Here is a 26,517-nt window from a genome sequence, read left to right as displayed (position 1 = left end):
TTTAAAAAAAAAAAAGTCTTCCCAAGACTCTTAAGAATGTGAAGTGTATGCTATTTAAAAATATGAACAAAAATCTTGGCCCCAACTCAAAATTCACTTTCCAGAATTTAGAAAATGCTTTACAGTTAGGTTTCATTGGACCCCTAGAATGGTCTTCATCTGTAGCAGATGAAAGTAAGCAAAAAATTAGTCCAGCGATACTGACTGAACCATCCAGAAGGTAAAACACAGAAGAGATTAACAGTTTTAATGAAAAACTCATTGACAAACACCTCCATGTGACAAAAATGTGAACCATCTTCAAATGAAAACATCTACGTTGGCTGTGAAGTTTAATTATTTTTGAACTATTACTTCTGCCTGTTTCCTACAATACCAGTCCAGCCAACCTCTGTCAGATCCAGCACAGGAGATTTCAAAGTTGGTACTACCCTCCTTTAATTGAAGCAATTACAATAGATATTATTAAAGCCTGATTTAAAGCAACCCAAGTACCAAGTGAATGCAATCCTTATACTAATAGTTCTTAAATTCTAGTTTTCAAATCAAAACTTTATTCTGATGATTTCAGTACAAATATTGCAACGCTGCATGTTCATATAACAATTTCTTTTTATTTCAGTACTTGGCTACACAAAAATCTGTTTCCTTAAAAAATGGTCTTTTTCTTGTCAGCAATTGCTGAGGCAAGTGACCAGCGCTAATGCCATTGTTTGGAAGGAAAACTTTTAAAGCTTCCACAAAAAGATTAGTAATAAACCTGCCAAGGCTTGTTACAACTGCAGTGCCTTAGATTTGCGCTACTAAATGTACAGTTAAATCAGTTTTCTGTATCACTGATCTCTGCTAAACCTCACAACTATAATCCTGAGACAAGACTACTGAAGCTGCTTTTTCTAGATACATTACTGGTACCTGTGGAAGGTTAACTAGGACATATACCTGGCTGAAAAAGACATTTTCCCTCATGTGAACTTGTGTTATGTGCAGAATTACTTGTAGAATCTTTTTGTGGAACTTACACACTAACATTTACTTCTACAGACCCTTACTAAGGAGTCATCACATACTAACTGTTCTGAGCTTCCACGTCCAACTTAGGAACAAGTATTTTCCAAGGCTCCCAGCTGAGCCAAAAGAAAGCATTAATTAAGCATTTTATTTAAACAGGCATTAAATGGTACTTATGAAATCAGTTTCTATCACAATATGGTTTCCTGGTTTCATAAGGCCTCTTTATTTAGGCTAGGTTTACAGTGAGTTAAGCGAATAAAAAAAAGAAAAAAAGACTTCCAGTTGAGACACCACTCTTGCCTGTCTCTCTCAATCTCTGAATGTAAATGTTATTGCAACTGACTGATCCTACTGACCCAGGAATAATTAATAGAATAAATGAATTCTTCTTTGTCATCCAGGTTTTCTTGCTTACCTTGGTTCTATATTTAAAATTACTTCAGACCACTAGCTTCTTAAGAACCTTAAGAACCTTCTTAAGAAATGGGACCATTTACCTTCTCACACTGTCAGCACTCAACAATATATACAAAACAAAAATATAACAAAATAGTTTAGTAGTTCTGCACATCCAGTTTAATGGTTCATAGTACTGGTAAGGCAACATAAGTTACTTAGAAAACAATTATGGGCTTAAAAGATTTCCCTCCTCACCTAAAATTCTCACCTAAAAATGGGAAAGTATTCATGTTGCTTCTCTATTATTTGTTTGCATGCTACCGTGCTGCCTTATGATTTAGCTCCATTTAAACTGGAAAACACTAGAACTGTTACCTTTTGTTAGTATTTTGCTTACCCTGAATACTATTCAGCATAAAGAGTCACAAAGGAATCTATTTTAAAAACATAGGGAATTAACTAAACTGATTTATTTCATGGCACACCAAGATTTTTACTTACATGCTATTTATTGCAAAAAATCAGCAAAATGTACAATTTGAGAAAACTGCAAACATTTGTCATTGAAATAAAAAAGCGTTTTTCCTTTTTAATAGTATTTTAATATTTGTACATTTAGAATTGATTTATTTACCTATATAAAAGAAAGCTTAAAATAACAGGTAAATTTAGTCTACTTTATAAAACTAAAACACAGACTGAAATATGTTTGCATTTTTCTTTATTAAAACTATGGCACTTAATATTTAATAGCAGAAATAGTAATGGGGCTTCACAATCAGAAGCAGTATCATTTTCCAAACACATTTCTTCCCAATACAATTTGCAAGATTTTTCAGAAGAGAACAAGCCTTTTATAGTTTGCACAAAACTGAAGAAGCTTTCATCATGATTTATTATTTTTGGATTACAATACTATTGCAGCTGTTATCAGCCCTGCAAGCTCACTGTTGTTTATCTTCTTTTGTGTTCTACAAGTTAAATTAGTTTCACTGTGCTGTCAAGTAAACAATTGTAATAGCATGTCACTGGAAAATAACATCTGTGTTAAGTGTGGCTGATCCAGCAAAGAGAAATCCTTCCATTTAGCATTATCCTTCCGTATTTTTTATTTTTAAATTTTTTTTACAAATAGCTAACGTTGAACATATTGCATGACATTACCAAAAGTATTACAAACTATAAAAGAAATAGTGTGAACTAAAAATCAGACTTGTCTAGGGCTGTAATGAAGACCAAAATAAAAAGAGCATTGCATTGCAGCACCTTTAAACATGTAACAAAAAACAGTGCTCAGTGTACACCAAAAATAGGTTACTGAATGCTATTATCAATGTCTGTTTGTGGAAAAATATATATATATATGTACACACACAAAGGCACACACGCAGGAAAAAAAAAAACTCAATCATTCAGACATCTGAAAACTGAGTTTTGGTGTTCAAAAAAAAATCATAAAACACCATATAATAATGTTTACCAATTGTATATCACCCACATGCATTTTTCATTACACAAAAGATGACACGATCTAGAAAACAGTAAATTAAATAATTATTTTATAATAAAGTAAATGCAATCAATGCATGACATGAAGTTGCATGTGAAATCAAGTATCATTATTCAGCATTAAAATAACTGTACCAGTTTACAGGGACTAAACTATCCTTTAAATGTTCACAATGTGATGCTGCAGCAAATTTATAATCAGATCCAGCTGATAAGAGTATTATTATGAGTGACACAAATGTCCACAGAACACAAAAGAACACAGAAATGCTTTGGAGCAATACTTCCAAAGTTATTTTAATTTCCTTCCTATCTCCCATTTCATCATATGTCCAGTCTTAAGATTAGTACATTGAAAACTGACATTACCATTTTAGAAACGTATTAAATGAAATAAAATCTAATAAGGAGTTATAATTACAGGCTTCATCTAACAGAAAGCTAAGCTTTGGTTATATAAAGTGCAGTTCAACAATATGCCAAATAATCACAATACTGTACATACAGCTAATTTTTGCAGCTCAGTTTCATTGCAAATTTTAAAAAATATTCATGTTTTACAGTTTGCTTATACAGCAGGCTCAGTTAAAAAAAAAAATCCCATTTAAATAAATTCCAATTCGAAGTACTTCAGTACCATCCACCTTTGTGCACTACAATTCTAAACTGCTTGGCAACGTGTAACCTCTTGGATGTTCAGTTATCTGCACAATCACATTTGTATCCAGTCACATGAAATACCTAAGCTCTTGACAAAACAGTTCCCTAACCTCTTCAAATCACTTACACTTTTTGTTGTATAAAGTTTTCAAGTTTTATTATGATACAAGCAGTGCATTCCATTACTCTCATAGCAACTTCTGAAGTAAACCTATCATTGGGAATCTGAGGAAAAGGAAGTAAGTCAGGATACCTGGTTTTTAAGCTGTCTACTCCATAAGCTTCCAATGTCTGAACGTCATTTGCAAGCCCTTCAAGTTGCTGACTATATTCCTCTACCTTTTGTGCAAGGGCTGCTGGTTTTACATCTTTGTCTGATTTGCCCTTCACAGCATAGTCAGCTGCAATCAAGGCTAGTTTAGTAGAAAGGTAGCATTTAAAGCATACCCATTCATTGGCATTTTTATGAAGGTCATTTCTTGCAGCTGAAAAGTTAGCTCGGGCCTGCCTAAGCCATCGACGTGCCTCTACAGGATTGCCAACAGACCTAAATGTAGGTGGGACAAAAAAGCGTTGCGAGTAAGATGGTCCTGTGGAAGACGGACACTTTTCTTTATACTGTTGTCTTTCAGATTTGTGGCTTGTTGCTTCTTGATTCCATGAAGTATAAAATCTCTGAAATGAAAATTTATCTGACTGAAATCGAGAAGCAGAGGATGAAAATGGTCTTCTTGAGGCTCTGTCCATGTTTTGATCCATAAAGGCCTGTTTTTCTAATCTGTTAATCTCATTCTGCAAATGTTTGAAAACTTCATTAGCTATATCAAGATTCTCTGCATTTTTATCTGGATGCCATTTAAGATATAGCCTCCTAATAATCTTTTTTCTTTCAGATTCTGGAAGCTTCCAAGCCTGTTCAATCACAGATGTGACTTCTCTTAATATTTCTGGCAAGGAGTTAGACTTTATCTTTTTTGGAGAATGATGCTTTGAGGACATTGTTTTGTGGCTCTCTCTACCAGTGAAGAGAGGTGGAATTGTCCTTGGTCCATGTGTTGGAAATTCTGTGGGACTGGTTGGGGTAGAAGGTGTGCTATCCCTGCTTTGAGAACTTTCCTCCGGTCTTGAAAATTTGTACAAGTCAAGAGAGCTCACTATTTTATATTCACTATATCCAATATCAATCTGGTAAATCTTCCCTAGGAAACTGGGACTTTCATCATCTTCTCTTTCTACTTCTTGTACAATGATTGCATAGGTATAAGTTGGTTGATATGATCCATATATATCACCACCTTCAGCATCAACAAGGTAACCAACATATTCACCAGGATAAAATACATTCATTGGATCCATAAGAAGTGTATAGTGAATTTCAGCTGGTATAGGAGTGCCAGGTGTTGGTAGTTCAAGTTTTGATGGCTCAGAAGAGTCGTACTTCACTCCTAAACTGTCAAGCTTCTCACCGATCCGGTAAATATCATTACAACCCAGCATCGCAATTAAATATGAGGTATCAGAAATCAGGTTGTCAGTTGCGGATTTTAAGGTCATTGCTAATGCTAAGAGGAAATTTATGTCTTTGCTGTCAGAATGCTGTATGTAAAGCAGTATTACTGCATTTCCGTATCTCTTCAGGAAAGCAAATGTTTCACTCTTGCTGTGGGGAATAGGAGCAAAACCTTTAACTCTTAATGTTGTTTGCAACTTCTCAAAACAGGAAACTTTCAAACCTTCTCGCAAGGCTTTGCAAAGTCTTATTGCTTTTTCTTCATTAGCTAAAAAAGCATTGTCATTTTCATGCTTCATAACCCTAACAAGTCCTGTGATGAATTGTTCTGAAGACAACAGTAACTGTAACCTTCCCTGCAAAGAACACAGTGCTCCAAACTGACAAATTTTGGGAGACTCTTCATCCAACTGTTCTTCAAGAATACTGCTGAGTAAGCGAGGCCTCAATTTCTGAGGGAATAACATTATCAGTTTAGTGTGAAAACCATGGTCTTTGCCTAAGTAACACTGGCTAAGGTCAACAAGCATTTGCACACCAATGTTACCTTGGATTCTGCTTTTGTAGTGGGGTGCATCATCAAAAACTAAGATACTAGACTTTACCAACCTACCATCTTGACTAGGAAGGTAGAGGGCAAAATCCCTCATATTCTCAAGGTCATTCCTAACCTTGACAGAATCGTTCTGAAGACTCTTGAACAGGCCAGAAACTACTCTTTTAACTGTGCGCATTTCATTAGGATCCAATTGCTTTCCTTCCGAGCTCTTGAATATGCGACCTAGAACTTCAACATATTGCTTTGTTGAAATAATATCTTCAGTACCCAAATGTTTAAATAACTGATGGAAAGTACCGAGTTCTAAAGGAAGTTTGTAAAGATAAGGTTTAAAATCAGATTCATACTCAAGGTTTATTACCACCTCTTCAGGCTTAAGGAGCTTCCAACCTTCTTCCACCATTACAAAAGAAACTCCTCGAAGCTGAAAGCGGAATTCCCTTTTCTCTGTACTAAGAAATTCATAAATGCTTCTTAGGACTTTGGCCCTAGTTTTCACCATGTCCTCATCCAAAGTTGTTATATTGCATATGTTCCTGCAGTTATTGATAACTTTGTCCAGAGGAGGGTCCAAATTAACATTAAGCATAGTTAAAACTTGCTCAAGTTGTTCTTGAGCTCCAAGGCTACTTCCCTCTTGCTCTTTAATGCTTAAAGGTGTTGCTTTCTCAGGAAGAATGGGACATGAAGTCCACAGCAATTGCAACACATCAGTCTGTTTGAATTTAGGATTCACCTGTGCCCCATTGAATCGTATAAGAGGAAGTGTCCCATTAACTTCTTGATACTGAGGATGAAATCTAACAAATTCTGCTGGAGCTCGTTCAGGGCACAGAAAAGGAATTAATGACAATTCTTTCAGAAAGTTTCCTGACAAAAGGTCAGTTCGTTCTTGAAATATGTGATGAAGGAGGACATCAACAGTATTCTGTAGTGTTTCTTTAGACCAGTTTTCTGTATTTGCTCTCATGCTGATCTCCTTAGCAAACTGTAATAACTGTTGCTGTGAAATTATGAATTTCAACCCGATATGTCGTAGAAAAGCTACCCATGATGGAAGAAATGCAGCTTGATTTTTCGGTTTTGTAAGTTGCTCTAGTTTCTTAAAAAAATCTTGAGGTATAAAGAATTTTTCAGGAAGCATAACTTCAAAGACTTTTACAGTCCTGTCATAAAAATATTTTGCAGGTTTTAATCTATTGCTCGCATCATGTATAATCAAAACACTTTCAAGCTTTTCAAACAGTTGTTCTTTCATTTCTGAAGTTTCTTCAATGCTAGTTAGCCTATTCTTCAAGTAGATCAAGTGTTCTAATTTTGCATCATAAGACAGACTTTCAATTTTTGGCAAAAGATGTTTCAAGTACACTTCAAGATCATCCACAGAGACACAGCCAAGCACAGTATACAAATCTTTCAAATGAACCTTCTCTTCAAGAAAAGCTGCTGAAGTCGACTGTGTCCATCTGTCTACTTCTATGGATGGGATGCTTTTTGTGAGGACATAACACATCCCGTATTTTGAAATGCTGATGTATCTGCCACTAATCGATTTATAACATGGAAGAGACTTTAAAATTTTAATGTCATCCTGAGATGTCAAATGACATAAATTGCAATTGAAGTACATTAAGAGAGCCTCAAAGTCACTTTCTGCTAACTTTTCAGTTCTAAAAGTTGATGTCTGTACCATGTATTGTATGGCTTTCAGAATGCTTGAAGGATTATCTATATTCGCTGTACATCCCGACAACAAAGGCACTAAAGCACTGTCTTTGGAGCAAATTTTGTTCAATGCCAGCTGAATACAGCCTGTTTTCATTAAAGCATGGAAGACTTTATCACTCTGAGCATTTGGAAATACAGCTATATGCATAATGCTGAGAGGCAGCAAAACATCGGACTCTGGCACAACAAGATGATTAGCTGAGACAGTAAACCTTACACCTGGGAGCAAAGTCCAGTCCTTCAAAATTTCAACAACATCATCGAATTTTGCTTGTGTATCTTCTTGCTCTTCCTTAATATTTATAGATTCACTAATAAAATGCCAGGCATTTTTAAGCCAAGATTCACTTGCAAAGTTTTCCTTCCATTTCATGCAGTTTCTAGTTTTGTATTCTCGAGGCAACACAGATGATAACAATTCAGCAAAACTTCTGATATCAAAGACTTTCGCTACTTCACTGCTAAGTAAAATATTGTTGTATCTCAAATACAATGTGTTCATAAAGAGATCCTTACGAGATGGAATCAGTTCATGGTATGTTGTTAAGAACTTTGGTCGCTTTGAATCAAAAATTTGCAAAACATTGTCAAGAGTAATAAGGAGTGGCAAGCCCTCAATCTGGATTTCATTTTCTTCTGCATCTTTAAAACAGTAGTCAACCAGAAGTTTGAGACTATGGAAGAGTTTCAAATTTGTCTGCTGAAGACGACAGGGTAATTTTCCAATGTGGCAATTAGAGTCTGGAAAAGAAAATGTCATCAAAAATAATCTGACATCAGCAGGTGTCACATAGGTGACAGGAATATCTGCATCTACCAAACAGTGGTAAAGATTTGCAGTTTCATCACAGTTGTATACCAAATTAAATCCAATTTCTAAGAGTAAATGCTTGAGTCTATAAACATTTTCAGCCACTGTCTTCCGTGTTGTGATGTTGTATTCTGTATTTTTAAGATGCTGTAATTCATCTTGTAGTAAATTGTCAAAGAATGGCCTGCCTTTGTTCACAGTAGACATGTTAACCCATGTAATGATAACAGCAGAATGCAAATCAGAACCATCAATATTTGGAGCTCGCATAACAGGTAAAAGACGCTTCAAATCTTCATAAATGCAACAGTAAACTGCTTTCACTAAACAATACCAATCTGGCTGAATATCAAGTCTATTAACTGGAAAAAAGGATAAAAACTTTTTTAAAGTGTCTTTCACAACATGAATAGGCGTGTTTTGCAGCACTGATACTGTAGGATCGGTGCCTGGAAAATAGCGTTTCTTCAGCTGAATCAGCAGTTCAACATAGGCTGGTGCTATCAGCGCTGTCATCAGGCTGCTGTTCCAGTCACTTCTTACTCCAACACCATTATCATCACGCCATAGATTTCTTCTTGCAGAATCTAGAGCAAAGTGGCCATTCACATGAAAAGGTAATCCAGTTTCTAGTGATAACGGTAAGAAACAGAATGCTCTGTGGGGTTTTTTGTAATTATGAGTAATGCAAGCTGCTACCCCACCACGTGGAAAAAGAGTAATGTCCTCATTCTTGTGGGCTGAAACCACACTTTTGGATACCTTTTCCATGGCAGAAAAGCCTGACCTGTTACAAATTAACCAAGTTGTAAGATTTCCCTCAGAATCTTCAGTATCCATTGTGTAAGTAATCTGCTGGACAGGTATCTCGCTTAGCTGCTTTTTTTTAGTTACACTGTCAATTACAGATGCATGGAATTGCTTTCGTTTCAGTCTGTCCCCATCAGTGATTTTGCCTTGTACAGAATACAACACATTCAGTGCTCCAGTTGTTTTTTCTATCTCACAAATAGAAATCTTTTCCATATGGTTCAAAAACATTAAGAGTTCTGCTCCATCTGAACGCAGCTTATCTAAAAGATTCTGGACCATTCTATCTGAGCATGGAACTGAGGAAATTTCTGATCCTTTAGCCATTTCTCCATTTCGAAGAGGAAACCTAAACATTGTGCAATTATCCAGTTTAAAGTGATTTCCCAAGTAGAGGTCCAGTACATCTGAGAACTGGGTTCTGAAATCTGCATCTAAATCTCTAAACATGCGGCCAGGACTTGTTGATGTTGAACCTGGTGCATATCTAGCATGAGGATCAAAAATACAAAGTATATCATTGCCAGATATGAAAGAAGGGCAATCAGTAATATGATAAACAGAATTGAAACCTATACCATATTGTCCAGTTTTACAGGGATTTCCTACTTTTGTACCTTTTCCAAGGTTCTGAATTCCTCGAATATCATCTTCTGTAAAAGGCTGATTGTTGTAAACACACAGTGCTGGTCCTTGAAGTGGTGCCCATTTCTCATCAAATATTCTGTCAGCTGGATGCTGTCTAGGATCAAACACAAAACAGATCTCTGTAGCTTTTGCATCGTCTGCATTCTGAAGGAGCTCTTTCAGCATTTCTTTTTCTGAAGGGTAGGCATTAAGAATGCTTTTAATTCGACTTGTCAATTTTTCTTTCTGGCCAAATTCTGTTCCAAGGGTAGTAAAACAGATATTAGATGCATATCTTTCTAAAGCTTTATGACGTTTTGGTATTGCTCCAAGCTTTACTGCAACTTCTCTTGGAATATCACCATGACAATATTTAACAGTTGTGTCTTTAACTTTAATCCATGGACAGTCATTGTAACACAAAGATTTTGCAGGCAGAAGTGCAAGACGAGTATCGGGTAACAAAATCTCACCATACTTTTTCTCACAAAATTCCTGCTTTTTCTCTCTAATGAGGCCCCATATTCCTTCACTAATTATTCTCCTGCAAAGCTGAAAGTTGTCTTCTGTTAGTTGTTTGGTCCCTCTTTCCTGATTTATTAATTCCAGAACTACAGCAAAATCTTCAACTGTAAAAGCCTGTCTTACACCCACACTTTCAAATAGCTCACGGAAACTATTTTTATATTTATTAGGCAACTGATAGAGATAGGGTGCTGCTTCAAAATTCAGATGAAAAGACACTTTTGTTGGATCAACATACACATTCTCAACCAGAATAAAACTACAGTTTGTCAGTTGTTCAATTATCATAGCTTTTGTTGATTCATTCTGTAACATTGCTTCATGGAGATATTTGTAACATGCATTGGTGATATTTTCTTGATATAACGTGATCCCATCAAATAACTTTGCAACTTCTTCTAACTGACTTATGACCAAATTAACAGCTGGTTTCTTCAGTAAACCCAAAAATTCTTTGACAGCTAATGACAAAGCACCACAACCTTTAAAGGAGTGGGAGTTTTCATTAAGAATTGGTTGTATTAGGCAAACTATATCTTGATGATCAGCTGTGAAAAGATCAGTTGCTGAAAACATTGCTTCAGGCTGAAAATCATTGCCTTTCCAGTGCAGTGAGAAGCCTGCTGGTTTGGTAAGAAAAGGAAGGAAAGGGATGGTTTGACATTTTGCAGCAAATTCTTTAGCTCTAGGGTCCCTAGATTTTAATTTTTCATCAATAAGACTCAATATAACACTGCTTCTGAGACAAGCTGCAGCATGATCAATCTTGTTAATTTCGGCTACTGACTCTGCACGTTCTATCAGATCTTCCCACAAAATATCATCTTTAGCCATTCCCAACTGAACAAGTTTAACCAAAATAATTGGGTTAAGATAATCCTGAGTGGTGCCGTAAGGAAATCTTCCATCTTCAGCATCATATAACTTTGCAACTCTTCCTTCAGGATGAATCAGTCTTGATGGTGTAACTAATGGATGTCCATCCAATGAACAGGGAATACACGGAGTAACACGAAGAATTCCTGAGAACTCCTCAACTTTTTCATTGAGAACATAACGCATCAAAGGATCACGCAGCTCTGCATCAATCTCCTGAACATTAGGGAAAAATACCTCAGAAAAGAACTGTTTCTCAGAGAAGGTGTTCTCCAATAGTATGTATTTGCATCCTGCTTCTTCAAATCCTGTCTTTACCCAGGACGGGAGATCAACAGCACACAGGCTTTTGGAACCAGTTTTTTTAAGGTACTTCAGAAAGATCTTAAAGGCTGATGGGCCAACATCTGGTCGTTTCAGTATAGAGTCATCTAAAAACCTTACATTCTTCATGGAAACCCAAGAGAAACCATCAGAAAACACTTTGATCCCTTCTTTGCTTTTCATATGAGCTATGTCTTCATAAAACCCTTGACAAATAACAGAAAAATCATCGTGAACTGAATCAGGATCTGGCCACACTGCACAGTAACTGTAGTCAACTAGCTCGCCATTGATTGCCATGTCACGTAGAACACAAAGTGCTTCTATGTAGGCTTTTACAATAACATGCCTCATGAATACTGTATTCCATCTTCCTTTTGTGTCTGTTTTCCAGATCTCCTTCCGATTCGAAGTAACTGCAAAGCAGCCGTTTATATGAAGAGGTAAGCCTGTTTTTATTCGTAGAGGTAGATAGCAGAATACTTCACCTATGGTGTTGCAATTAGGTTTCACAATCCACTTCTGATCCTGGGTTTCAGACAGCAACACTCCTATTCCACCACAGGGAACAAGACCCAGTCTTCGTCCACTTTCATGTAATGAAAATTTTAAAGCATCTCCAATGTCCATGCAAGAACATATAAGCCATGTTGTTGAATCTACTGTTTTCTGTGGCAATTCATCAGCTGATCTTTTTACCTGTCCTGATTTAGCCATTTCAAAGAAAGAAGCTGGATCATCTTCCGTACCTCTGAAAAGTGGAGACTGTAAATCAGCAATCCGCCTAAATACATGGTGAAATTCTTCTACTATTATCTGTAAGATACATGAGGACTTTGGTGTTTCGGTGGGAAGCTTTTTATTACTGCTGCTGCAGACCTTCATGAGTTTAGCTGCTTCCTTTAAAACACTTACATTTGGTGCAGTCAAGGCTTTGGAAGAACACAGATTTTTTTTAATAGTGACAACATCTTGTGCCACCCCAGGATCATCTGCCTCAATTTTCAAGTATTTCAAAACCATTGAATTTACACTCTGAGCAAATATTATCAGTCTGTGACCACAAATGCTAAATTCATCCACAAGAGAGTAAATATCTGCTGTATTGTAACATGCACTGCTGACTTCACTCACTTTAGCTTCCTGCTGAGTTCTAAAGGACAGCCTGAAAAGTGTTCCTTTGTAGCTGTAAGGAGATTCTACAGTCAGTGGTAGCTGGCAACCAAAAACTCCTATAAATGGCTTAAACTGATTGGGAAATTTTCGCAGCCTCTTCTGTTGTTTACTCCAGTTGATTTTAATCCCAGGGTTAGATTTATCTCTAATATGCTTACTGATATGGTTAACATTTGGATCAAACATAATCATGAACTCCCGGCTCAAAATAATAGGAACATCAGTGATATGATAAACAGAATTGAATCCCAGTCCAAATTTTCCCACTTTGTCAACTTCACTCCTTTTTAAAGACTCTCCTAACCGAGTTATATTTAGGAAATCAGAGTCAGAAAATTCAGAATTATTGAATGACCACAAAGCTGGACCATGACATGCTGCCATTCCTGGATCCAGAAGATTCTCTCTTATGTCCATATTTCTTCTCATGTCAATCAGGAAATTACATTCTGTTGCATTAGCATCATCAGCATTTTGAAGCAGCTCTTTAAAGATATCTGAAATGGAAGGGTATTCTTCCAAAATATTTTTAATTCTTACAGTCAGAGGCTCTCTTTGCCCAGATTGCTCAAATCCCATATTTTCTGGATTAATCAATCTTGTGCTAAGGCATGGGACATTTAACCACTCAGCAGTTTTCATTGGTATGTCTTCATGCACCAAAATTATTGGTTCAACAGAATCTTCAAGCAAATCATTTAAGTCATCAACTTTGATATCACAGTAACAGCACTCATGAATTGGCCTCATTGCTAGTTTATAAGGAAGTTTGCCACTGTATAGTGGCATGGGTGTATGCAGACTTGCAGGAATCTGATTGCTGTACAGCCACCTTATGATGCTCAACATAATGTGAAGATTTTGTTTACTCTCTTGTTCTGAAAGAGACTGCTCGCTTTTTAGATATATTTTCTGAATGACCATAGAAACATGGTCTGGTGTTAACTGCTCAATTGAACCACAACATTTAAACAACTGGTGAAACTTCGCCATAGTTTTTGGCACATAATGTAGATAAGGTTGGAGATCAAGATCAGGTACTGACTTTATTACTGCTTGTGTGAGGGAACAAAATGTTTTACCTGTCCAAACCCAGGGAAATTTCAGGGCTCTAAAAGCTTCTTTGCCTTCTTCTAGATGATCATGCATAAATCCATAAATCTCAAGCAAGATATGCTGAAACTGATAATAGTCCTCATCACTGAAAGTTTTAGAACTGTGCCAATCAACCACCACCTTGAAATGTTTTAAGACTGCTTTTATGCTGGGCTTGGTAGGGATGCCAAGTGCTTTTTCTATATCCAACAGCACATTTTCCACAAGAGGAACCGAGGAACCAACTAAAATTGCGTGAGATATATCACACATTTCTGGCGGCAAACAGAGATTACAATGATCTCCTTTCCAAACTAAGGATCCTGGATAATTTGGAGGTCTTTCCTTACATGCGGGAATCCATTTTATTTTTTTCAGCACAGCTTTTGTTTCAGACGAGTGAAGCAGTGTATGGTTTTTGTTCAAAATCATCAAGAGAGTTCGAGCTTTTCTTAACAGTAAATCATGACTGGTGTTAGTGTTAGCATGCAAACTTTCGATTTTATTTGCCACTCTCACAATATCGCTTTCCTCAAGATTGCCCTCATTTTTTAAGCCGATTTGTCTCAGAGAATGAAGAATATCCGAAGATGTAAAAATAACAGGGGGGAAGCAAATTTCCTCCTCAGCATAAAACAAATTTTGCAGAAGCTCTACCTCAGGATCAAAGAGTTCATTTGCTGACATTATCTTTTCCGGTGAAATCTTAATAAACTTCAGTGATGTCAGCCAATCTATCACATCTGTATTCTCGTTTTTCAGAAAAGTCAGATTCTCAAGAACCCATTGCATTATCTGTGTTATTTCATCATATGAATAGAAATCACTTCTTATGTCTTGTATAACAAACTTCAAGCAATCTGTGCTCTTTAGCTGTTCTATTTTCAGCAGGTTAGCTAAGCGAATAGTAGCTTCATCACTGCTGTCAATTATTGGAATAGAAAATCTTAGACCAGGAGGAATTTTGGCAGTGTGGTGTAATACCTTACTACCTTTTAGCCCAGTAAAAACAGACACACTTTCATCACATGATTTTTCAATTTTTTTAAATATTAGCAATTCCTGAATAACTCTTCTCTCTTTTTCACTTACATCAGTTAAACTAGCTAAAAACGCTCTAAGAGCATCTTTATGTGTTGATGGGAACGATGCAACCTGATTGCATAGTTTCTGTAAGGACATTTTTTCCATTATTTGTAAAACAGCACTTGGTAATGGTGGATGCACATATTTTTTTATAAGTGGATGTTGAATAGAAATATCCAGCTTCTTAAGTACAACACCACCAACTTTCTGAACAATATCAGCTAAATATTCCGGGAGCTGAGTCTCAGATTCATCTTCCAGAATGATAGGTGATGGATACCTAAATCTAACCAGTTCGATTGACGTTTGGTTTTCCTCCAGCAGTGTCTTGGGGATAAGTGGCATGTCATCAAACACACTCAAATCATCAGAAAAATGTATATAAAGGTTCTTCCAGACCATCTTAAGCCAGGAAACTGATGGGTGATTTCTGTCTTCCAAACCTGGATACCACTGTACCACCATGTCTTTGCCAGGCCACACATTATTCATAACTTCTTTAATGAGCCGGGCAAATCTTTCTGGGTTCAGAAGCTGCAGCTGAGTGCATGGCCTTCCTGAAATTATAGCAAAAGGGCAAAGCCGTGAAAATCATAGAGCAGAGCTACATTAACAAAATGCTTTTGGTTGTTGGGGGGGGGGGGGGGGGTGTCAGGCAGGGAAAGAAAAAGAAAGAAAAAAAAATTATAATTTGTGCCCTGTCTTTTCTTTTTGTCGAAAAAACTGTTTGTTAAATAGAACTGCAGATACCAGCTCCCCTTGCTTTTTAGGAGTTAATTAAAGCGAATACATTCCATATTAGTATAAAAATAAAACCAAATTGAAAATTATCAATAGTATTTGTTAGTGTGACATGAGTTCTCAGGCATACATAGCAACTACAGATTTACAATCAAAGTAGAAGCTTCAAACAGATTTTTTTTTTGTTTGGTTGATTCTTTACACTACTTATTTACCACTAGGCAAATAAGAATCTAATCCACTATTTATTTGTCTATAATTGCAAAGATTCAAATAGATTTGAAATATTATTTATTAGATATAGCAAAGAGCAGCTCAGATGCAGATGATCCTACACTAAACCTGACAAACAAAAAGACTCAGTTGTGCAAGGAGTGCTGAAACTACGTTTAGATGTATATGCTTTTATTCTTATTATCAAAGCCCTCACTGAAAGAAATATATGTTAACATTTGAATCTTAATTATCATTAAGACAGCTTATACTTATAAACTACTGCATGTCTGGGGGTAAGAAAATAGTAAGAAAACATAAAAATACCATTACCTCCCAATGACATCAAAAACAAGTGACAGAAATGGAAACAAGACACTTATTTGAATTTCAGATCTTTCTTCCATCTAGATAGCACTGCATTTTCCTTAAAAGCAACATTACAATTAGAGATATTATCTACTGTCCCTGCTTTGCTGAAAAAAAAAGACATCCCTCAGAAAATTTTCTCCTTTAACTTCATGCCTGCAGAGCTATGCATTGTTAGTTCTATTGAACAGAAAAACACAGGTAAACACAGCAGCCTTATGAAAGTGAGAAATACTTGCAGCAGTGGACCAGCAAGATAAGAATCTACTTAACAGCTAAGCTTAAATCCCATTATTTGAGAACAGAACTTTAGAAAAACTGTATTACAACCTATACATGTAATCTTAAAATACTGGAAATCTTCCTGCATGGGAATTTATTTTAAAAGTATATATAAATAAACCAATGAAAATATTGATCATTTCTATGTAACACAACTACAAGCTTTTCTTCATCAATATGTATCTTCCCCTCAACTGTATTTAGAACTCTTTTCATAATTACCTCTGGTAGCTATCTTTTGGCAGATCTATTTGGCAAGTTTTGTTTACAATAAGCTGGTGTAAGGAGAATAGCTAATCACCAAATTCACACAAATACCAAGCTTCAATCCAAACCAGTACATCTTCAGTTAATAACCATACCTGAAAATCCCCAGAGAAGCTGTTGGGCTAGAATATAATCAAATCCATTTTTAGAAAATATCAGTGAGTTACATATTAACACACTAAATACAGAAACAGTTATTAACTAGAAAGACACAGTACACATTTTAAGAGAGAAAAGGTAAGATCTGGTTGTCTTTGTACAATACAATAAAAAAAAAATTGCACCCCATCTTCTCAAAGAAATAATACAAAAAAATTTCTATTTCTGCTGCTATATCAGGAATCTCTCTGATATAATTTCTACAGCTAAATAAAATTCTTGACAGGTCAGGTTTCAAAACCTACCAAAAAAACCTCTAATACTTAGTATTTATAACAACTTACAACTTTTATGGTACTGCAATTGTACTTTACAATTACACAAAATCTTAGAATGAAGAATAATTTATGACAAGGTAGAATGAAAGGTAGGGCACTATAATCTGGCAAAGGATTATTTAAAAGTCCTTAAGAGTTTTTAGAAGATTTAGTAGAATTATACTTATCATATTCATTTACAAAAATATCTTCTTCTAATCAATGAAAGGCATACTATCACCAAGAACAAGTCCCTAGAAACTTCCAGAGGAAGAAGAGACAGAAGTAAGATCTTAAATGTGACCAAAAAATCTTCCCAGAACTAAAAAGACTAGACAAACTTCGTTGCAACTCAGAGACTAAAGCCTGGAAGAGAAGGAATGTCCTAGAAGAACTTAGCAAGGGATTGCTTCATGAATATATAAGCTTCTTTCATTTTAGTCACCTCTGCTTGTTCTGTTTAAGATGTATTCAAGCATACAGTCTGTGAAATCTGTATTTTGTTTTAGTTGTTTTGCTCTGTTTTTTAATTTAAGGATGGTTTTGGACTGCTTTGTGACATTCACTTGGAGGAAATTTTCTACGACAATACATCTCTAAAAGTCAGGTTAAGGTACCATCACAATGAACTGGCATTTTTCAAAGCTAACATTCCTATCTTCTGTATAATCTTCCATCCACATAATCTTACTGTGGCTGTCTTGATCCCTATATAGTTCTTTTGAAGTCTGAGCAATTACTACTAAACTAAACAGTAGTTCTTTATTGTCATATCCCAGATTAAGAATATTCACTGTTTGGATATACAATTTGAAGTAGTAACTACTTCCAACAGTTTATAGTCGTATGTTAAAACAAAATAAATTAAAAACAGTACAAAAAATTTAAAACAGTAAAAAAAAAAATTAAAACAAGCACATTCTACCGCAACAATAGACAGAACACCCATCAAATAATATGCCCATAAAGCTTTGACAATTCTGCTTTTTAGAACAAAGTTTTCCTTTATAGTTTCAGAGTTGCTGTTCTTCATTTCAATGAAAGTCCCAGCACTGATTTCATATCTTGTATACAATTTATATTATTTTAAATATTTACACTGTTTACTCTGTGCAATAAATCATTCCCAGTTCTTTCAATCTCTTCACAGATTCTTTGCCGTACTTAAAAAAAAAATATCATCTTGCTTCATAATTATCTAATTTTTCTATTATTTTTGATAATGAAGCAATGATAAAACCATGGAGAAAGGAGGAGGTTTCCAACTGAACAGGAAGAATATTAAACGGAGAACATATAAAGGACTGAAGTGTAAAAAGGTCAGAACACAGACTGAAGAAACAGAGACTGTGATTGAATGACTGAAGACCATGATAAACATATCAAGAAAAGCAAATCAAAACAATGATTTATAGTATTCTATGTCATATCTGGTTCTAGTAGCTTCAGACTAAAAAAAAGGTATTCTGATGAATTGAACATTTTAAAAAGAGACAAGAATCTTTTTCTGAAAAGCACATTTTCTAGACATTGAAGAATAGCTCACCATATACTCATACTATTCAAAAATAAGCTGAAGAGTAACTTGTTAGCAAACTGTGTTTACGTGAAAAGGCTTCTGAGACTCAGACTTCAAATTTACCAATAAAATGCCTAATGAAATGCAAGGGTGGAAAGGTAAATATAGACAACTCTGAGTAGAAGAGGCAAAAATAATTGTGAAGACAGTTAAACATAGAAGCATCTTATTTACCGATGCAAACAACTTCTCCAAATCTTTTGATCAAGATTAGAAGTATTTCAGTAGGTTCACATCGGCACAACCATAAACTATGAATTACGACTCAGGAAACTCCTGATGAAATTATATGATCTACAGTATGCTTGAGGCTAGATGCTTCAGGTGATTTTAAAAAAATGCACTAAAGTGATCACTTTCAACTGGGAGATAAGAGTTGATACACAGTATCAAAACCATTACATAGCTATTGCATAGGCAAGTACTACAAATGCAAAACAGAATTCAGACTGTCTTAAGTGGAGGAATACCATTTGAACAAAATTATTGAACCTTGAATACATGCTTTACTAAGTTAATTTTTATCCTTCTTCCCTTGACTTTGCTTTTCTGTTCATATATAATTTTGATTTGCGTTATTTCCAATTCAAACAACAGCGTCTATTATATCTTAAATATTATTTTTTAGATTACTAACTTATTTATGTGAACTCAATTTCAAAAGAGACATTACTTTAAACTTGAGTTTAGAACTAGTCTGTTAAATCATTGATAATGTTTCACTGTGTGAGAAAACAAAAAGACATGTTACCTCGGCTTTTGGCAGCTTCTTTCAAAGCAGCTAGAACTCCAGGCTTCAGGTCATCAGAAAGTAACCTTCCTTCCAGGCCAGGAAAGAGTGATCTAGCACACCATAAAGAAAAAAATCAAAACAAAACACAAAAAGTACATCTTAGTAATAAATAGGGTAAAATAGCACCTACTATTCTATGCCTTTTAAAGATTCTATTTGAAAGCATACAAAAACCCACATAATTCTAGGACTTCACACAGATCTGTGGATTTTAAAAAATCTGCAGACAGTGGTCAAGATAATTGTAGCCAGCAACAGTCTCATCCTGCCCTTCCATTCCCTTCCTTTATGTTAGCACTTAAAAAGAAAGAGGTTTTTAGGGCTTTGGTCTTCCTGAAATCAAAAAATAACTATTCAGTTTAATTCTGACAGCCAATATGTTAATTATACCTAAGCCAACACAGAATCTTGTTCTTGCGCAGGTGTTAAAAGAAAGAAATTTGTAAGAGCTCTTTTCACCTTTTTAGCAAGCTCCAAATTTGAATACACAAAGAGCCAAACTCTGAAGTTGAAAGTGTTTTAAAACCTCTAACGTCATTTATCATATTTATAACATTAGAATTAAAAATAATTACTGTAGGCAATAATAGAGGCAAATAAAGCATTGTGATTTCAAATTTCTCTATAGCAAATATATTTATGCCTTGTATAATATGCGTTTTTATCAGTTTTACAAGACTAATCAAACTAAGTCCATTACCCACAGAGTATGAACTGAATATGATAAAAAGTATCATTAAGTTTCAAAAAAAGTATCTTATGACTAGTCTGAATCAGGGCTGTTAACTTGCTAGTCTCATCATGGGAGTGATTTCTGTATTAGTGTACTGGCTTAGCTTCTGGAAGAAAGAAAGAAAGAGAAAGGACAGCAAAAGATAAATCATCTCACAACAGATGCTAGAGAACGTTTTTAGGGTTTTTTTTTTAAGAAGAAAATAGAATCACAGGCTCTGAGTAGTGTTGAACCCCTAAAAAATAACCTGAACTGTCTAGAACAAGAAAGATTATGGGTCCAGAATGTAACAGAAAAAGAACAGCAGTGGGCTTGAAAAAAGCAAACATAGGAAGATCAATTACCAGCATCGAACTGCTTTTCTTGAAGATGTGCTGTCTATACATATATTCAAACCACAATTTACATAAGGACCTTACTTGAAGAACTTTTTACCTTAATAATATCTATATTGGCACACTCCAACCCACCTCTACTTCCCTTATAAACAGTCCACAGGGCAGTAGAAGCAGCAAAGCACAAGCCAAATGTCATATTCTCTCAAGCTGAGAATCTGAAAATTAGTGCAACTCCGAGGGAAAGGAGAAGGAGGGGTAGTTGTGAACATATGTACAGGTAACACTTTGAAAGGAGGAACAGCTACATCTAGTGTGTTCAGACACCAAGCAGTGTGATTTCAAGCAGTACCTGTTAAGAGATTACTTGGAGAAGAGTCCAGATTTAACAAATCTTTTATACATGCATAACCCAGTACAGACATAAAAAGCAGTAGTGAGGCTTTCTCCCCAGTGACCTGAAGGTCACTTATTTCAGCTAGCCTGCTCTTTGCTAACCCCTCCCCAGTGACAGTGCAAGCTTTTTTGGCTGATGAAATGTGAACCAAACTGGGACAATGATGCAGCTGGGAAATACGCAAGGAAAAAAAAATTCATTGGAAAGGGACCAGAAAGAACAAAGGAGGAACAGAATGACAAGACAAGCCCACTTCTTTCTATGGTAGTAACTTCCTGAAACCATTAAGTTTTTAGTACTAAGCTCTTCACTGAAAGTAAGTGCTTTTAAAAAAAAAAAAAAAAAAAAAAAAAGCAGCAGCCTGAAGTAATCTCAAACTTTAATAAAAGCTCTTAGCATTACCTAATTTAATGCACTTCCTAGTCTGCATGTTTCTAACCTCCTCATATTTATAATTCTCTGAAGAGAGCTAACTTTATATGTATCCTTACCCCCTTAAAGCCTATATCACACGATTCTTTATAAAGTTATAATGGCAAGTAGCTGTCAAACTTCTCAAATGAGACATATGCTCGCAAACAACTACATACACACAGAAAACTAAGTTCTAGTTATACATTATTTCATTACAGGATGCTGCATATCAATCTTGTTTGCTGATAAGCAAATAACAGTCTGAGGCTCTGTTTTAACATTTAAACTAAAAAAAATAACAGCATTTAAAATTTTAAGTATACCTGGGATATTCTTCTGAGGTTATGTAAACTACATCCTGTTCTGACACAGATGAAGAAAAAGGAATAAAATTTCCATTCTGTAATGGCAAAAGCTCCAATCCAATCAGCTCACTGTAGACTCCATCAGAAAGCACAAATTCTAAAAGATGGAGCTTTTCTTCAGCAGGTCCACTGTGTCCACATTTCCTCAGTACTTGCCGTAGTACAGCAGGAGTCACTTTTTTCACAGCTTTAGCAGCAGAAATAGTAAGATGCACTGCACTAGCAATATTTGCTGGTACCTTGGCAATCTGCTTCCCTGAATTCTGGAGGTAGTTGAGAACCGACTGTGTGTACTCCAAACTCTCATCCATTTCAGAAAAGTGCACCTGTTCCACTTTTATCCACTGTTTACTCACTGAGTAAATAACCGTATGCTGGAGCAGCTCTTTAAAGAGAGGTACTATAATTGGCTTCCAGGGTACCCTGATTTTGTTCTCATCAGGCCATAACCTATAAATTCTTTCAGCTGACAACGGAAAATCCGAATTCTTCTCAGTCTCCATTCGTTTGATAGCTTCCAAAATAAGGGTGGTATATGCCTTTGGCACTATATTTACTACAAGAACATCATTCCACAAAGCTGCTGGATCTCTCCACTGATCCAACTCTCGCCATTTGATACTCCTCCTATTGTCTGTGAGACCAAAGAAACCACTAACATGAACTGGGAGTCCAGTTTTGCTTTCTTCACCTGGAGGCAAAGGCAGAAAACAGAATGCTCTTCCTGAAAATTCTGCTACAGCTCCTTTTTCCTCCTCATTAGTTGATAAAGACATGGCTATTCCAATAGTAGGAACAAATTTCAAGTCATCAGCTAAACAATCCAGTTCAGTACACATTCCTCGACCACCTACACAATTACACACTAACCAAGATGTTTTCTGTGCGTCCTTAACACTCTCATCTTCCACAACTATATTTACGTGGTATGTCACACACGTTATGCTATTGCTTGGAACTCCCTTACAATACTGATTTATTGCAGTTCCTAAGATTTTGATAGAATTGGGTCTTTCATGTTTCAAGGCCTTATTCTCACTAGCAGTTACTCTAAAAATCAACCTCTCGGTTCCATTAGCTTCCCTAACATGCAGTGAAACATCCTGAACACTTTTCAAGAACAGCAATACTGTGTCCGCATCTGCTCTGAAGGATTCAAACAGCTCCAAAACCTTCTGTTTGTCATAAACATTGCTGCTCAGTTGGGAAGGCTGCAGACGAAGTGGGAAACGAAAAAAGGTACCAGGAAAATTTCCGTTCTTAAAGGTTTCCTTAGTGCTGCCAAATACACCAATGAATGGTGCAAACTGGTCTGTAAGTTCATTAATCTCCTTGCTATCTTCTTTTAGATTCCAACACTGGCCTGATTCATGAGGTCCAAAAAGGGTTTGATGGGGATCAAGCATTCCAATCTGGTCACCACTGAAAATACTAGGTACATCTGTATACATAAAAAACAACAACTATTAATAACCCTAAAACAACATATTTTTCAAATACAATCTTAAAGAACAAATTTTAAAAGGGCAAGAAAAATAAACGTGATAAAACTCCGATGAACCAAGTATAATGCCTAGGGAAGTAGTTGAGTCACCATCCCTGGAAGTATTTAAGAGACGTGGAGATGTGGCCATGGTTTAGTGGTGGACGTGGCAGTGTTGGGTTTACAGTTGGACTCAAATGATCTTAAATGTCTTTTCCAACCTACATGATTCTATGATTCTGATAACAGACAGTTCAGTGTTTATTGACAGGAAGAAAAAAGCACACCTCTATTGTGCAATTAAATATATAAATAGTCATTCAACTAGCTGAATTCTAGGAAAGATTGAGCAACAGAAAGCACAGCTTTTTTCAACTATATACTTTACCTTTCCAATGTCTTCAGGAAAAAGACCAATTTAATTTACTTAAGATGTATTCTATTACATTCATATATTGCAGGTCTTGAAGGCTTGCAAACAGTAATCTTGTACATTTAAAAGCACAAATTCCCAGAATTATCAAACCACTGAATGTATTTACCACTACTAGGTAAAATATTGTGGAAACACATCCTGAGTCTTACAAACTCACTTCACAAGTTAAAAATGTTATTTCAGAAAAAAATTGCCTCTTATCCTGTACTATTACAACTATTTAGACTACAAGCACTATTTATGCTATATGCTGCTTCTGTACAGCAGTAAAACATTTTACCAGAATAACAGGTTTCAAAACGGAATATTGCCAGCTTTTGAAAGAATAAGTACTATCTCTCAAATGTAAATGTGCATATACCTCTATTATGGAATATCCTTTCTAGCATAAAATATAATTACTGCTTATTATGCAAAGAACCTGCATAGTTTCACGCTAGTCTGCAATTTCACACTTCTACATACACATTTACCCTATATTATAGGTCTCTAATATGAACAGCAGTGCATAACTGAAATAACAGTGTAAAGAAATGTTCATTTCAACAAAAGGGACTAAGTACGTAATGATGTTACTAGAAACAAATCTCCTCCAAAACCCTTCAAAATCCAAAGGATACTTTCCAGAGTTTTAGAAAAATATGAATGCTTCTTAAAGAAACATAGCCAGGGATCTAATGTACTAAATCTCTGATAAATGTCTAAAATAACTAAACAATTTAAACCAATCATTTTCATTTTAAAATATCTACTGAGAGTACCTGTTATATGATAAACTGAATTAAAGCCAATTCCAAATCTTCCAACTTTCAGGGGATCATCTTTCTTTCTGCTTCTTGCTATTTCCTGTATACCATGCCAGTCCTCAGGGGTGAAAACTGCATCATTGTAGGCATAAAAGGCTGGCCCTATAATAAATAGTCAAGTGTTAAAAAGATGATGGAAGAAAACTATTTACTGTTAGAAATTCCTAGGAGGTGAACTTACAGAACTGAGAAAGTATTTCTTCAAAGTATGCACTTACAAACTTAACGGGGAAGCTATGACTCAACCTGACATCAAATTATGCTTGGTGATGAAACAGAGGTATAGAGCAGCAGCAAAAGCAGAAGCAAGGAGATGGATTTACCTCTGTATATGGTATTAAGAGATTTATATTCTGATGTGGTATCTAGTTCTGGTGTTCACATTTTAAAACAATGATTCTGAAAAACTGAACAGAAAGCAGAAAACAACAAAACTTCCAAATGAAGTTTAAGCCTTAAGCAAGACCTGTTCAGTCCATCAAAAAGATGTCTGAAAGATGTACTAATCACATTCTATTAATACCTCCACTGGAAGGTAATACATGGCAAGATATAACAGTAACCTGGGTCTAGAAGTTAAGACAGACAAATTCAAATTAGAAGACATAATGAGGCTGACTAACAACTGAAAAAAGCTAAAAACAAGTAGTAGTGGATCATCCATCAATTTAATCTTCAAAACATGACTGACTGCCTTTTGGAACGATTACGCAGACTAATTTGTTTGATAAACACATAACTGACGTCTATCACACAAAGCCATATTAGATGATATAAAAATCTTAAAGTTACAAGAAACTACATCAGCAGTATACAGGCATACGGAGCAAAGTCTGGTGTAAGGGTAAGAGAAGAAGAGATAGGGAAGAAAACAGAACCACCCTGAGAATGCTGACACATAAGGGCCTAGGGTCATCTTTACATTAAGAACTGGAAATAACTCTCAAAAGGTAGAGGTTAATATGCAGAAAATCTGAAAAATTACTGTCTAATACCCCAAGCATTCTTTTATCCTAGGTCTTACTTATTAAATCTTGTTTACTTCCTCTACTAAAAATTCTTTCTTGTATTTTGGGATACCAGTTGAACGCAGGGAAATAAGCCACAGAATACACAGTGACCCTGGGAGAAGTGACAGAAGAAAATATCAGAACACGAAGGCTTTCTCAAAGAGCATTAACTGGAAGCAGTTGGAAAGCTGCTACTGACAATCTACAAGACCATGTAAGGTCTTCAACAGCAAACACTGGCTTTGGAAAAGAATTATCAACATTAGAACATAAACAAAATATGCACCTAGTAAGGTGGTCATCTCCATACAGCATGGAGGAAAACACAGAACCACATATATATTGAAGAATAATGGACAAAATTAATAAAAATTATATTTACCCTGATATTGTGCCATGTCCTTTGACCATAGAGTTTCTGTTCCATACTGAGTTTCATCATATAAAAACCTAACCTCTGTGGCACCAGCATCTTCTGCATTCTGTATCAGTTCCTGAGGCAGCAAAAAAACAAACAAAAACAAAGTATAATGCCGTAATGTTGTACATATTCTAGCAATGGCTTTGCAACTAAAACAGCAGAAAATAAGCAATTGTCTCAAGTGTAATTGTTTTCGTATTTTTCAACCAAAATAATTTTATCCAGTTGACCTGAATGAAAATAGACATTATTCAGGAATATTCACACAAATACTATAAAAGGTATTTGAATCTGAAGCTCAAATACCACACACAAGCAGTTATAAAGTTGATAAATAAGCGACTGAACTGTTACTACTATAATTATATTACCCCAAATCAGAGCTGCACAAGTCTCCTAACAATTCAAGACATCAGAAGAAAAAAAAACTATTTAAAAAAAAAAATAATCAAAGTTTACTGTTAAGTCCACACAACAGCTCTAAGACAACAGTAAGGCAACAAGTCATAAAAGGGCAATACACAGCACTCTTCACATCAACCGAATTCCATTTAAGTTAACATTTCACAGTATGAACCAACTGTTCAAGAGCCACAGCACTCACTTCTAACACCCCTGCAGCAAAGGGCTGCAAAACAGTTCTGACCAGTAACTCTGTAAATCATGAACCAACAGCTCACCTGTTGAAAGAAGCCCATAGACTATAAAGAGGCTTATGTTAAGATTGAGTGTTAAATAATATTAGTAG

General features: G+C 35.6%; 1 protein-coding gene across 3 annotated transcripts in view; it reads right to left on the bottom strand.

Annotated features, from left to right (window-relative positions):
• Positions 1–598: 598 nt before the first annotated feature.
• Positions 599–26,517, bottom strand: part of SACS (sacsin molecular chaperone) — a 61,051-nt gene continuing 35,132 nt past the window's right edge. For 2 of the 3 annotated variants that reach the window (XM_074915443.1, XM_074915450.1), the window contains 5 exons: positions 25,731–25,842; positions 24,294–24,440; positions 21,572–23,054; positions 19,328–19,419; positions 599–15,266 (listed from right to left, as the gene is read on the bottom strand). In XM_074915443.1, the coding sequence (XP_074771544.1) occupies positions 3,706–15,266; positions 19,328–19,419; positions 21,572–23,054; positions 24,294–24,440; positions 25,731–25,842 (13,395 nt within the window). In that variant the 3' untranslated portion in view covers positions 599–3,705. Of the gene's footprint in view, positions 15,267–16,676; positions 16,704–19,327; positions 19,420–21,571; positions 23,055–24,293; positions 24,441–25,730; positions 25,843–26,517 lie in introns of all 3 variants that reach the window. The other variant, XM_074915436.1, reaches the window with a different exon arrangement.

This window comes from Athene noctua, chromosome 1 (genome assembly GCF_965140245.1).
Source record: "Athene noctua chromosome 1, bAthNoc1.hap1.1, whole genome shotgun sequence".
Taxonomy (NCBI): Eukaryota; Metazoa; Chordata; class Aves; order Strigiformes; family Strigidae; genus Athene; species Athene noctua.
This window is presented reverse-complemented; position numbering and strand designations above follow the sequence as displayed.